At 36.7% G+C, this 14,404-nt stretch overlaps 1 protein-coding gene across 2 annotated transcripts in view; it reads left to right on the top strand.

The window, feature by feature from the left end:
• The window catches only part of LOC120532994 (endoplasmic reticulum metallopeptidase 1-like), a 56,419-nt gene that overhangs the window by 21,927 nt on the left and 20,088 nt on the right, over positions 1–14,404 (top strand). For both annotated transcript variants that reach the window (XR_005634419.1, XM_039759565.1), the window contains exons 8-10: positions 3,252–3,472; positions 6,037–6,220; positions 11,075–11,250. Coding sequence is in view for 1 of the 2 variants with exons in the window: in XM_039759565.1 (XP_039615499.1) it covers positions 3,252–3,472; positions 6,037–6,220; positions 11,075–11,250 (581 nt within the window). In the remaining variant the exon portion in view is untranslated. The remainder of the gene's footprint in view (positions 1–3,251; positions 3,473–6,036; positions 6,221–11,074; positions 11,251–14,404) is intronic.

Genomic DNA, 14,404 nt, shown 5'->3' with positions numbered 1-14,404 from the left:
TGATTTAGTAAAAGACAACATAAGTGAAGGCTGACCGAATCTGTAGATCATACTTGGTCCAGTCATTTTTCTAAATAGCTGTCGTTGTTCACAAGTACAGTAACCATGAGATGGCTGTTTGAAGCAAAGTGCAAATTACGGTAAATTGGATTTGCAGTTATTTTGTAACAAAGGTGACAAGTAGCATGTTTTAACTGGTTCTGTAATTTTAAGCTTTAAACTGAGTTCTTCAACAGGGGCATACATGGAAATTTGCTAAGGGTAAATTTCACACAAATGTCGGAAAGTTTAAAAACAGAAACAGAAGAACTGTTTTTCTTCAAGTCATAGATAAATGGAGAAAGCTGTGAAGCAGTGTGAGAGATACAGTAATAGTACTTTGGGGGCCTTCAAAACTTGACTTTGTGTTATTTCGGAGAAGTTAGACAATTAGTGAGATTTATTGATTTGTTCTTGTCAAAACTTTTCTAACGTCACGAGACCTGGCAGACTTTTTAGTAACTGAATGTTTTGAGGAGCTTTTCTAGCGCTTATAGCTGTGTGTGTTGGTATACATTATTGTGATCATAAAGTCATAATTTCGATGGTGCCTATGATTACTATAGTAACCAGTTTGACCACTCTGTAGACATAAAGTTGAGAATTATGGATAAGCAACTGAAACCTGCTTTTACATTCTATAGCTTCTCAAAGAAGGATGCAATGCCTTGGATGACATAAGTCTTATGAATATTTTCTGGAAGAGCAGCTTTGTTGTTTTTCAGAGGTGTTAGAGGAGGACATGACGGTAACCTGCACTCCCACACACCAATGCAATGAACACAGAAATCAATAATATTGTAACATTTGATGCTAGTGCAGAACAGACAGACGTGTCTCTCCTTCCTGTCCCTAATCCATCTGAATGGTCCAAGTCCAGGGCCCATGAGTGTGTATCTCCTCACCTACGCAACTGGTACAGCACATTGCTCAAGGATAACTTTTGTAGCAAGCAATAAATCGTAAATCAAAATGTCACTAGGATTACATTCCAAATTTAACATTCCAGCTACACATTTCTTTCACTATCTTCAAATCAGGAACTTTGTTAAACAGAACCTTCCAGATTATCCTCATCTTGCACCCTCATCCATGCTGGAAAAAATATTGCTCAATCTCAAGGACTTAGACACCATCTCTGCAATATATAAAATCATTTTACAATCCCTTCCTTTCAAAGATCCAAGAGGTCACTGGGAAAAAGATCTCTCAATTAATATATCAGAAAAGGAGTGGAAAGTAGCAATGCAGAGAATTCACTCGAGCTCCATATGCGCAAAGCATACAATTATACAACTCAAAATTATATATCGAGCACATCTGTCTCGACTAAAACTCTCCAAAATGTTTCCAGGGCATGATCCAACCTGCGAACGCTGCAACCAAGTCCCAGCCTCCCTGGGTCACATGTTTTGGGCCTGCACCAAACTAACATTATTCTGTACCAAAATTTTTACTTGCCTTTCAGACAGCCTTGGACTCACAATCCCTCCTAACCCATTAACAGCTGTGTTTGGTGTTCTTCCAGACGGGTTTAAAGTGGAGAAAGACAAACAAACTGTGATTGCATTCACTACACTGTTGGCACGCAGACTTATTCTGATAAACTGGAAGAACCCAAACTCTCCTCTTTTAAGTCAGTGGGAAACCGATGTGTAATATTATTTGAATTTGGAAAAAATCAAATACTCAGTTAGAGGATCCGTACAGACTTTTTTCAAAACACGGCAGGATCTAATCAGTAATATTTTAAAATAAGTTCATAAAGCACAGAGAATTTATTAATGTAGGTATGTTTACAAGCCTTAAAATGTAACGTGGCTTGGCTTGTTCTCTCTCTCAGGGGTGGGGATCGATCTGTTCTTAACTCAATTTTTCTTTTTGTAAAAACTTGATTGCTTTGTATTGATTTTAATAAAATTAATAAAAATAAAAATTAAAAAAAAAATGTCACTAGGATTTTTACATCAAGAGGCTCTCCACGCATACATGATTTGTTTTTTTAATATCTACATATTTACTAATAAATGTAGCTTGCATTTATATATACTGTATAACAGTATTTAGATTCTACTATAAAAAACATTTTACTCTGTCACATACTATATTATAAGAATGAGTTCAAGCTGGTAGTAAAAGTCTTAAACAGCCTAAAAGGGACCGACTGCAAAATGTGAATATAAATAACAGTCAGACACCAGAACCTTTTATATTTGAATAAAATGTTGAAAGGAGCAGCTAGCACACCCTGAGGAGCACTCCGTCACCACAAAGTTTTTTTTAACCCAAATGCCAGTCCGCATTCCCATCTAGCTTTTGGATCTTTGGACCAAACTTTGTAATCGGGAGAAGCCAGTTTCTCTGTTATAGGCAGGTAAGCCCATAGCCCAACCTTGATCGGTTTCTTCCTTTTCGACCAGTGAAAATTTTTGTGGTGATGTGCTGTTTTCCTGTGCCTTGGTGGTTGTTTGTGTAAAAAGTTAAACTAGCATTAAAAGTCAAGCTACAGTAAGTACTATTTCTCCTCTATTGTTTTAGTGTTTTGTCATTCTCTTGGCTAGTTTGAGGTATACATATTGTGTTTGTGTGTGCGGATGTGGAAGGATTAAGCAGAAAAGTGATTTTTATTCCAGAAAATATGCACTCACTAAAAAAAATATCAGCATTCTGTCCAGTTTGTTCTCCCACCACTGTTTGTAACATTGCTCTTATCTGCTGTTTAACCAAGATCTTTTGAGGGAGAAGGTTTGTTTTCAAAGAGATAAAGAAAGCCCCCACCATAACTTAGGCCATGACTTGATCACTTCTGCATACATTGTGATTAAACCTGGGATCATTTACAAAGGACTACTGTGTTTATCATCTGTCCAACTTGATAGCAACTTGAAAAAGTGTTCACCTGCCACCAACAGGTCTATTTTTACTGAATTTCAAATGGCATACACTATACATTTGTTAAAAGTAACTTACTTAATTAAATCTGACACATTCAAGCTAAACACCAATATTGGTAATAGTTTATTTTTTTCTTTATTAAAACGACCCACAGATAACTCTAAACTAAGCTGAATATTTATTTTTGTGGAGTATAATGGAATCCTAGTATCTGTTATTTTACTTTAAAAAGTATTCACATTTAAATTTAAAAAAATCTAAAAGTGGTCAACATTTGTGGTTTCATGTTATTTATGCAACTTGTATCTTTATTTCAGGTGGCAGATACTGGCAGTTCTTTTTATATGGAACATTTGTCACTGTGATAACCTGGGTCATCACTACTGGCGTTTCTGTTCTTGTCGCTGTCATTATTACTGTGACAGGACGTGCCATGTTCTGGTATAACCATTTCTATGCTGCAGTCTTCCTTTATGGATCAGCATCTGTCACTGTGCTGCAACTCATGGTCTTCCTAGAAAAGAACTGGTGCTGTGGGGTATGATCATTTTAATTTTTCATCACAGAGCTAGTATTTGGGTTCAAATGCCATGCTTGGTCATTGTCGTTGTGGAGCTGACATGTTCTCCCAGTTCCCAGTGTCTGTTTTTTTTTCTATACACATCCCAGAGATGTTTGTTTTATGTTGGCTATCAATTTTAAATAGGGCCTTATGTGCTCGCCTAGCAAACTGAGCATAAAGAAAAACGGGGACACCGGGTACCAGGAAATTTACCAAAGTCAAAGACTGAAGATAAAGGTTCGTAGCCAGAAAGCTAAAAGGCATTTTTGCATGAAGTCAAACCTCTAATCAGAAACCATGGTTGAAAAGTATACCAAGGGACTGTAACCAGAAACAGTAAATGGGACACACACAGTCTGAGTTTTTAGATGATTGAATCCAAATCACATGTGATGTGGTCAGTAAAACATTGCACCGGTATTTAAACCATCACGTAATTGACATCAGATATCATGCTGTATGAGCCTGAGCCCTTCACTTGGAGTAGCATTCTAGCAACAGAGGTCACAATATGGTGGTGCTCATAAAATAAACCAGTATAGCATTGTGAAAAGATAAAGAATATATAAATAAGTATACGTTTTTACCAGAACCTGTAATAACTAATAAACAACACTAGAAATGCTTTATGAGACACAAAACAAAAATATTAATTACTAAAACCTCACAAGAAGCTAGAATAACACCAAGTAATTTTTAAAAGTAGGCACTCGTAACAACTAGTGTGAGTTGTGTGTGTGTGTGTGTGTGTGTGTGCGTGCGGCCCTGTAGGTTTGTTCTTGCCTTTCACCCGATATACCTGGGGTAGACTCAGTTCCCCAATGACCATACAGTAAACTGGAATAAGCAGGTTTGAGAATGTTGCATCATTTTTGCATGCAAACAATCCAGTAGAGATTTCTTGACTTTACTGCAGTCTTATAACATTCAATGCGTCTCATGTACACCATTTGTTCAGAGCACTGATGTTATGAGTATTTTACCACCTTTTAAAAACTAAGCTTTTTACACATTTTTATAGCACATTTTACATCTTTCTTAATTCTACTTGATGGAAATGATTTTAATTTTCAAATTAAGCAAATAAAAGTACTTCTTTGTTCAATGTTTGGTTCTTTTATTCCAGCCAGTTTCAGTGTGGTTTAAGAAAACAGAATATGCACACCATACTGGTCCATAGCCATACTTGACAATACTTTTATTTTATGAGCTTTGAAAATTAAATGTTCAATGTATTTTATAGGGACCATCAGTTATGGCCAATTTTGAGACTCTTTCTAACATAAAGCCTCTATAATTTTTTATCAAAATGATTGTCTTGTATTGGTCACACATAATCTGTATGTATGTTCTCTTCTACCATTCACAATAAGATCTTCTTATTATTAATTACTAACATTTCATGCTATTGTTCATCTTTCCTTCTCCTTAGATCAATAAGTGATCCATGTATAATGCTAAGTACTACATACATTGTGGAGTCAAGACTTTTTTTTTTTTAAGTCTCACTTGCACATTTTTGTCCAGATATCAATTAAGGGAAACCCCATTGGCCAGGGTAATTAATACTGCCAATAAATCCCACTGTTTAAAGACCCTTGAAAAACACTATTGTGACATGATTTTCTTGACAAGCTATGCCAGTACACACCCACATATTTTATATGCTGTGCAGAGAGGTGTAATGTAGCTTCAGGCCCTGGCCCTGTCTCTCCATTTCAAGAGTCCAGGTTCTGCCCTTGTCTATGTGAATTTTTACTGGGAACCCAGCTTCCTCCCACTTTCCCAAAGGTACACCGGGCGACTTTAGCACAGTTCTTTAAGAATTTTGATCTTATGCTGGTAGAAGTCAGTTGGCCTACTGGTTCCCACTAAGTCAATTAGAACTGATTAAAACTGTACATCTCTAGCCTGTTTAAGGAGCTGAGTAATCTAGGAGAAATACTTCATACAGTATAAATTGGCTGAGGCAACTGTATTATATAGAATATACTGTAGTATCACTCTTGATATGCTCACAGCAGTTAACAAACTAGACTTTCAAATTCTTAAATATGCCAAAGCGCTTTGCAAATCTCTTCATTCCTTTGCATTTTTAGTCAAATGCAACATTTAAAGAATGGGAACCCACCCAGGCAGTCACATAAGCATTGGTGTCACCCTTTCCTTTTTCAACATGGCCACAATAGTGTCTGATTTTACGTTTCATTCACTACAATATGTTATTAATTAACATTTTAATTATACAGGATTAGTTTTGGGCCTCCAGCAACTATAAATTAAATAGAGCTGATTTAAAGATGGAATGCATAATACAACAAGAATCAAACAAGACAGAAAATGCCATAAAGGAGTAAATAAGGGGGAGCACAGAAAAGCCAACAGCCTTTATTAGAATGTTTAGTGAGTTTTTGGAAGTCTATTTCTAACCTTGTTTTAATTTATTTGAACTGTGAGAGTCACTGTTAATTAAAAAAAGAACATTGTTGTTGATCACCCTACTGACTGTTTTGTTTGTTTTCATTTTTTTCCCCCATAAGCTACATCATAAAGTGAGCAATTTTTTCCTGGCTGAGTTGTATTTCGATGTCTCGTTGATGCTGTGGTCCCTTGCCCTGGTTTACCTGACTGTAAAAGGATTGTGTTCTGCTTATGTTCCACTGATGATGGTCGTTTTTCCGCTTTCCACCAAGCTGTTTTGCTGTCACTCATTCACTCAGTGTGGTAAGCTTACCTCTATTTACTGAACTCCCATTCCTATAAGGCCTAATGGCACCTGAATTTGCAATGTTGTCTTAAAATCATTCACTTTGATCAGAAAAATAAAAAAAAATAAAACTTCCTGGTAGCTGTAGTAGTTTTTTAATTTTGAAAAGGTCTACATTTTTATGGAAGACCATTTTTATTTTTATGCATTAATACAGGTAATATAATAAATGTGATTTTTAAAAAAAAAAAAGTCAAGAATACTATTGAACCAGTGAATTGTAAACCTGTTTTGTGATTGAGATTGAATATATTGCTTTACAGAATTATATTACTTTGTGAACTGTTATGCTTATTCTTTGCAAAATTACTTTGTTATTTAACAAAAGCTTTTCGAGCACAGCACTGCTTAATTGTATACATTTAAGCAGTAGACTCACTGTTGTGGTCTTCAGTAATCTAAAGGCAGGTAAGGCAGTGTGGCATAGTGGTTAAGGCTTTGGATTCAAACCCTGAGGCTGTTTGTTCAAATCCGGTACTGACACTGTGTGGCCATGAGCAAGTCACTTCACCTGCATGTGCTTCATTTGCAAAAAGATGAGAAATGGAGCTAATTGCATCTCAAATGTTACGACGTCTTGGATGAAGAGAGTTCTCATGTAACTTAGTTTTATTAAAGTTTTTTTCAAGTCACTACTTGAACTGAGAGCATTGATTACCTTTTGCCAAATATTTAGTATGCATGTTGAAGCATATTTACAGTGTATTGTCCTTCATTTTCATTGCTAGCCACCTCACACCACCTTCTGTTATAAAGGACAATGAATACTATAGAAGGTATACTGGATAGGCCTTGGCTAAATGAGAATCTCATATCTTGTCTGGCAGCAGGAGATTGAAGTCATTGAAAAATATTCAAGTTGGTGTTGTGCTTTGAAAAAAAGAAATTACAAAATTTTTTTGGTGTCCTGAAAATAACTGTACAGTTAAAGCCCAAACCTCCTTTCTCATTGTATGTACTCTGGCCTGACTATTTTAAAGCAGCGACTCCTGTTGAAATTCCTTAATTGTCATAGACATTTTGTGACTAGCATGAGTAAGTTGACTAAAGGTGATTACCAAATGTATTCAACTACTTGAGCCTTTTTAAAATTTTACTGTATTACAATATAGAATTGTAAAGTAAATTATGATATTTTTACTATTGGCCAACAACAGCATCTCAATATTGTTAAATAATAAAGTCTAGTTATGTAATGTTTGCGATGACCCACATAAATGAGACTCTGGTACTTCCGATTCCTGGTAATTATAACATTGTCCAGCAAGATGCAGGAACTCCATTTATTGACCATGTTCAGTGCTAGAAATTGCACTGTGAAAGTTCGTTCTGCTTACAGTACCACGTCAAAGCCGCAGACACCACAAAATAACTACAGCGATAATAAAAATCAATTACGACACAAAAAATGATTTCATACTTAGCATGTATTAAAGAGTCACTGAGTGTTCAATATACATCAGGCTCATTGCATGATAACCATTTTTTCTTTTCTAATTCTTATATTGAAATGTTGAGTATCTGATGCCAATACAGGTATCAATTTGCTATTTTTGATATTAAGCTTTAAATGAGTGGTTCGTATCAATGTTAGTGTCTTAGTCATGTAGGGACCTTTTTTTTTTTCACATGTTGGTCCGTGACTAATTTGCATATGATTTGCCACTTTTTGGATTATCAGAATCCTGGTTGCTCAATATTGTGTTGTTGACATGGACAGACTTCCGACTCTTCCTTTTTGCTAAGCATTTGTCTATTCATGAACTTGACAGTCCATTTCTAAACACTGCCACTATTAATACGCTCTGTATATTTTTCACAAACCTTCTGTAGATTTCACAAAATTAAAGCATTATAAATGATGGAATTGTAATTCTAATATTCTGTTTGCACGTTTAAAAAAAAAATTGGAACAAAAATACTGAAAAATCCTTGCATACCTCTAAAACAAAACATACTCACGATACTGACTTTTTATAACTTTGACATTAAATAGTTTATTTTTCCAATCAACCATTAAAAAGAATTCAATGTAAATATGAAAAAAATAATTTTGTGTATAGCTCTTTAACAACTTTCACAACCTTCAAAACAAAAATTACTACTTATTTACTCATTTTATGACTGTCTACTCACTGCTTCTTATGGCACACATTTTCTTTAGAAAAAAAAACGAGTATTTCTGCTTTCTTAGCTCTCAGCCTAGTCTTTCTTTTTCATCAATTAGAAATACTGAAAAACTTCTCCACAGATGGAGTATCAAATTCACCAAAAATTGTCATGTCATTTTCAAACCTGCTTAATCTATACCAGGGACGCAGGGTTGAGTGGAAGGCTATCCCAGGAAAAATAGGACGCGTGGCAGGAACAAACCCTGGACAAAGGGCCAGCGAGTCCATCACAGGATGAACACACATTCACAGACCAAACTCTCAGCCAATTTAGCGTCATTATTCACCTCATTTTCTGCCACACAGACTTCCCTCACCCAATCCATAAACCTTCTCTTTGGCCTTCTTCTTTTCCTCTTGCCTGGCGGTTCCATCCTCCACATTCTTTTCCTGATGTACCCCTCATCTCTCTTCTGCACATGCTCAAACCGTCTCAATCCAGCCTCTCTCACTTGGATTCCAAACTGTTGTTCCTCTGTCATACTCATTCCTAATCCTGACCACTGTGAGCAAAAATTGTAGCATCTTCACCTCTGGGTGAAACAGAGTAAAACAGCTAGTTTTGGTGATATGTGAGTGAATTAATTTTGCATTTTATATTTTTTATGTACAGTGGTGTTCAAAAGTATTCAGTCCCTTTTGAAAGTCATAATTATCTACATGAGAAAAGATTTGTACACATTTATCCATTCTGTATTTTTAATATGAAATCTTTTGCTGTAACAATACATTTCTAAAGTCAAAATAAACAATTTTTGGTAGACATTTAACCGAAGAAGAAAAACTGCAAAGTCCGTGTTTGCATAAATATTCAAGCCCTACACGTTAATACTTTGTTGAAAATCCTTTTGCTGCAATAACAGCCTTAATTCTTTGGGGTTAAGTATGTACCAATTTTGCACATTGTTTACAAGGGATTCACAGTATTTTATGAGAGTATAATTTAAAAAAGGATTACTAGATGGAACTAGCAATGAAAACTAAAAATGTATTTCTAGCAGCTTACTGCAAGTTTATGAAAATAAGTCTTGAATCTTAAAGTTCAGCTGATATTTAAGGACTGCTAGAAGTTGCCAAGATGTGTTTCAAACATTGCTTGATAAACTGAATTATATTGTTCCAGTCCTCATAAGTGCCCTTTGAACAGAGCTCGTGACACAAGGAAAGGGTGCACATGGACCCAACCATCAAATTTGGACTGACTGGTTTTCATTTTAAAAAATCATCCACCAGAAATGTCCAGCTGAAACCCAATTAATGCACCTTTCAGATTATCTCAGTATTGTCAAGATGTATACGCAGTTGCTACTAAAAGTATTACCATAGTCTGTTTTCTTTGCAAACATCACCATGAATTTGACTTGTTTAATTGCTACTTTTTTACTGAGAGGCTTATCATTAAAGCAGCTTATTAGTTTTGTGTTTTGAAGATCAGGTTCCAACTCCAACATGAAGTGGTCATATTTATCTTTATTTTTTAAACCAAAATGCCAAACATAGGCATTTAAAAAGGGTAAATAATATGAGCACTGTACTGTATTAGCAGATAGTGATTATTAAAAACAACTAATTTCAGACTGATGATATTTTGAAATCTTGTTTTGTGTAGATGATTAATTTAAAACATTGTTTGCCATTGTCCAGAGTTGGTCTGCTGCAGGGTCTTGTGTATTTTCACTGGTTCATAGAGTATCTTAAAAAGTTTTTTAGCGATCACTACAAACTACATGGGGTAATAACATTAAAACAAAATATAAGTTTTAAGTGGAGTATTTCTTTAAAATCATTCAACTTAAATTACATAGTTTAAGAAAAGATTGTCACTCAGCTTTTCCTGGGATTTGAATGCAGGTTCGTCGTGGATAAGTAGACATGTAAACCTTTCGCTACTCCACCTGGAGGATTTTCACATTGCACATTACTGAAAATTTCTGAAATGGTACGATTAGCTGTGGTGCAGTACAGGGAGGTTACAGCAAGATAATGTGATATTATTCACTTATTCTGCTTGGCTGCATTTTACATGTTTTATAAAAGCAATGACTGAATTTGTTCGAGAATGAGATTTGATTCCAATATCCAATCCAGCATTTCTGCCAGGATTGGCCTGACTGAGATACTGTGTATTAGATCAGTGCCATCTCTAAGTGAATATGACTAGGATTTTGTCTATCACATGTCAAATAAGAAGAGACAAATGCTTTAAAGTAAATTGGAGCTGCTTGGTCTAATGTTTATAGGCAGAAGATCAAGTTGTGCCCTCAAATGGATATCAGCTGAAGTGGTTTAGGAGTCATGGAAATATGGATGTCTTTACACCCCTAACCAAGCTGGTTTAAACAGCTGAGCGTCTTTTTTGCCTTTCTTCTGGATGTCCAAGCCAAGCACTGAAAGCCTGTTATGGACAAATGAAATTTGAAGACCCTTGTTGAAAAGGGAACAACAGCAGGAACTTCTAAATGTTGAAGTTCCAATTGAAATTATTCACAGTGTTAGTCTTTTTTTTCCTGTATATTGTATCTGTATAAGTAACCACAATGGCTTCATCTTTCAAATACCAAGATCATGTATTATTTGCTCATCTTTTAAGGAAAATCAAGAAATAATATGCTGACAGTGTTTGATGTGCTATACTTTTAGGGTCCACGGTGAAGTACCTTCTGGGCTTGTCTCTTCCCTACATGCACGTCACATTCCTGATTTGGTTGGTCTTTGAGAGCTTCTGTGCAATCCTAGGACGCACTGTTGATGTATCGCCAGATATTGTGATGGCTTTTCTAACTTCAGGGAGCACCCTCATTCTGGCAACCTATCTTGTAAGCTGCATAATTTACTCAGAAACTTAAAAGGGTGATACATTCTTTGATGATAATGGTATCATGGTACTGAAAGATCAAGATTGAGTGCCCTATCTGGAGAATTTCCACAGCAGGCATTTTCTTAACAGTACTAGAGGAAAAAAAGCCTACAGTACGTAGGGTTAGGTTCCACTCGAAGAACCTCCACTTATTTTATTTAGCTAGTGGAGTTTCTAACACCTTTTAAACTGTAATTTTTCAGTATTCAAACCTTTGTATGTCTCCTTTTGCTAATATACACTCATGTGGCTAATCTCCTATGCTGTGCATGTTATCTTCATTATTTTGTTTGCTAGAAACATCTGCAGAATTAGCTTAGACTTCAAACACACAATAAGATGGCTAAGTCTAATCCAGGTATATACTGCATGGGCAAGTTTTATGAAAAGCCACATAAACCAGAGTTGTGTTGACAGGTAATTGTATGCTTTGAGTTAAATTGCACAAATATTTGCAGATTTTGGTGGAAAATGGGTGTACCATTATGCAGATTGAAAGGGGGCCATGGCCCGTACTTGGTTGTCATTAGAAGTGACACTTGTGTTTTGCATAAAACAACTGAAATAGCATGCTCAAGAGAATGCTCCTTAATTGTGTATTAAAGTGTCCTCTAACACTGACACATATTGCCAGAAAACAAGGACACAACTAGATCCTCATTATGATGTCATTAAAGTGTTTTAACAGATTGATTATAATTTCAGAGCTCAAATATTCCACGAGTGTTATTGTTAGCTTCATCTTAACACCTGCCTGTAGTTTAAAAATTAGGAGTAGTCCAGTGAACAGGTCATCAAAGTTGAATTCAGACCAGCAGAGTTCACCACTCCATGACATTCTTTCAATATTTTAGTAAAAGCAAAATTCTCATGTTTGCAGGCTTACTTTGCTCTGGGTGCTCCGCGTACAGAGAGCATGTCCGGTCAGTATTAGATTTTATAATTTAACTATTGACTGATTTTAAAGCAGGGGTGTCAAACGTACGTCCCACGGGCCAAAACCGGCCCACTAAGGGGTTCAATCCGGATGAATTTTGAAAGTAAAAATTCATAAAAGACACAAACTCGAAATCTTCCTAAATCGTAAGTCAGAGGAGAGGGGCACTGTTTTAATTAGAGTAAAAGAAGCTGAGGCTACCTTTATTTTCTACTCACCTTGAAACCCTCATTAGCCAAAATGTCTTTGTCAAAAAGGAGAAAAGTGGATACCGAGTGTAGTGTTTTCCAACAGAAAAGGGCCACTTCCTATTTATTAATAGAGATAAATGGGAAACCTGTGTGCTTGGTGTGTAATCAACAAGTGTCAGTGCTTGTGAGACTCCTCATTGTGGAAAATATGACATTTTGCAAGGATGACTGGGGAGAGAGAAGATAAATGAATTGCTGGTGGGTCTGAGGAAACGGCAGTCAATGTTCACCCGGAGCCAAGAGGTCAGTGAAGCAGCAGTAAAAGCCACCTACGTAATTGCTAATGAAATAGCATTGGCATCAAAGCCGTATTCCAATGGTGAGTTCATTAAAAGATGCATGATGAAGGCTGCAGAACTTGTGTGTCCTGATTTGCCAACATTGTCTGACGACTGATTTAGACAGGCAGTTGAAACACAAGGTCAAGTCATTTCTTTTATTTTCTGTTGCAATTGATGAGAGCACTGACATTACAGACATTGCTCAACTGGCCATATTTATTCATGGAGTTGATGAGACATTGACCGTCACTGAGGAGTTCCTTAAGTTGGTGTCTATGAGTGACACCACAACAGCTCAGAGTCAGGGTGGACTGGTCCCGTCCTGTCAGCGTGGCTACAGATGGCACGACATCAATGATAGGAAGAAAAGCAGGTGTTGTGACAAAATTCATAGAGAAAGTACAAGCTGATAATGGAGGAGATGGTTTCTGGACATTTCACTGTATTTTGCACCAGGAGGCATCGAACTGTTAATTTCATCCTAGCCAAAGGCCTGCATCCTCATCAGTTTGACTGCCTTCTCAGTGACAATCACGTTACTAATACCCTGCCATACCACACTCAAATAAGATGGTTAAGCAGAGGTGCTGTGCTGAGGCGTTTCTTTGATCTACACGAGGAAATTGGACTTGCAATGTCAGGAATGGCTGCATGACCTTGCATTTCTGGTGGATATTACAGATCACTTAAATATCCTGAACAAAATATTGCAAGGCCGCAGCACACAGTTTTATGACAGCATTTCAAGTTGAAGCTGACTTTGTGGGAGACACAGTTGTCAAGTGATGACCCTGCAATTGCCTTGTGCAACAGGCATTAGCTGACATGAAACCGTATAAAGACAAGATTGCACTGTGAAGAAACGGTTCCAGATTTTGGTGAACTCGAGACAGAATTTGCAGTTTTTTGCTCACCCTTCACAGTCAAAGCTTATGATGTGCCTGTTGACATCCAACTAGAGATAATTGACTTGCAATGTGATGCAGATTTGAAGGACAAGTTTGCCTCAGTGGGCTTGGACACATTTTATCAGTATCTCTTGCCAGGGTACCCCTGTTTTGCAGCAGCGGACCATGCATTTCACACCTAGGCCTTCAGTAGTGCTCCATCTGAATCAACCCGCCCCTCAAAAACTAACTTATGGTTATAAAAACCATCTTAATATGCAGAAATACAGTATAAAGAGCCGTTGCATCGCAGATAACTCCTGTAGTCACAATAAATGCCTTTATTGAATAGACAAACCAGGGGTGAACAAGTTCCATTCTACTACAGCTGCGACACACATAAAAACCATCCGATAATAACTCATAAACTTGCAATATTATGTAGGAAAATCACAACATTTTAATCACCAAAAATTCAGATTATTTGTAAACAAAATCCATCCTCCTCGCTTTCCTCAAAAACAGTTCAATTACTCTGTCCTAGGGATTATCCATGCGCTTCAGTTCCATCAAAAAGTCCCTTTCTATCGCCATCAAAGCTAATGCTGAAAGTCGAACCTGTCCTGTCGTATTTCTGGCATAAGTTTTAATTCGCTTTAGGGCTGAAAATGTCCGCTCGACAGAAGCAGTGTACACGGGAATGGTCACCGCCAAATAGACCAATGTGAACAGCTGCCCCACGCTCTCATTCAGATTT

This window comes from Polypterus senegalus, chromosome 7 (assembly GCF_016835505.1).
Source record: "Polypterus senegalus isolate Bchr_013 chromosome 7, ASM1683550v1, whole genome shotgun sequence".
NCBI classification, from domain to species: Eukaryota; Metazoa; Chordata; class Cladistia; order Polypteriformes; family Polypteridae; genus Polypterus; species Polypterus senegalus.
This window is presented reverse-complemented; position numbering and strand designations above follow the sequence as displayed.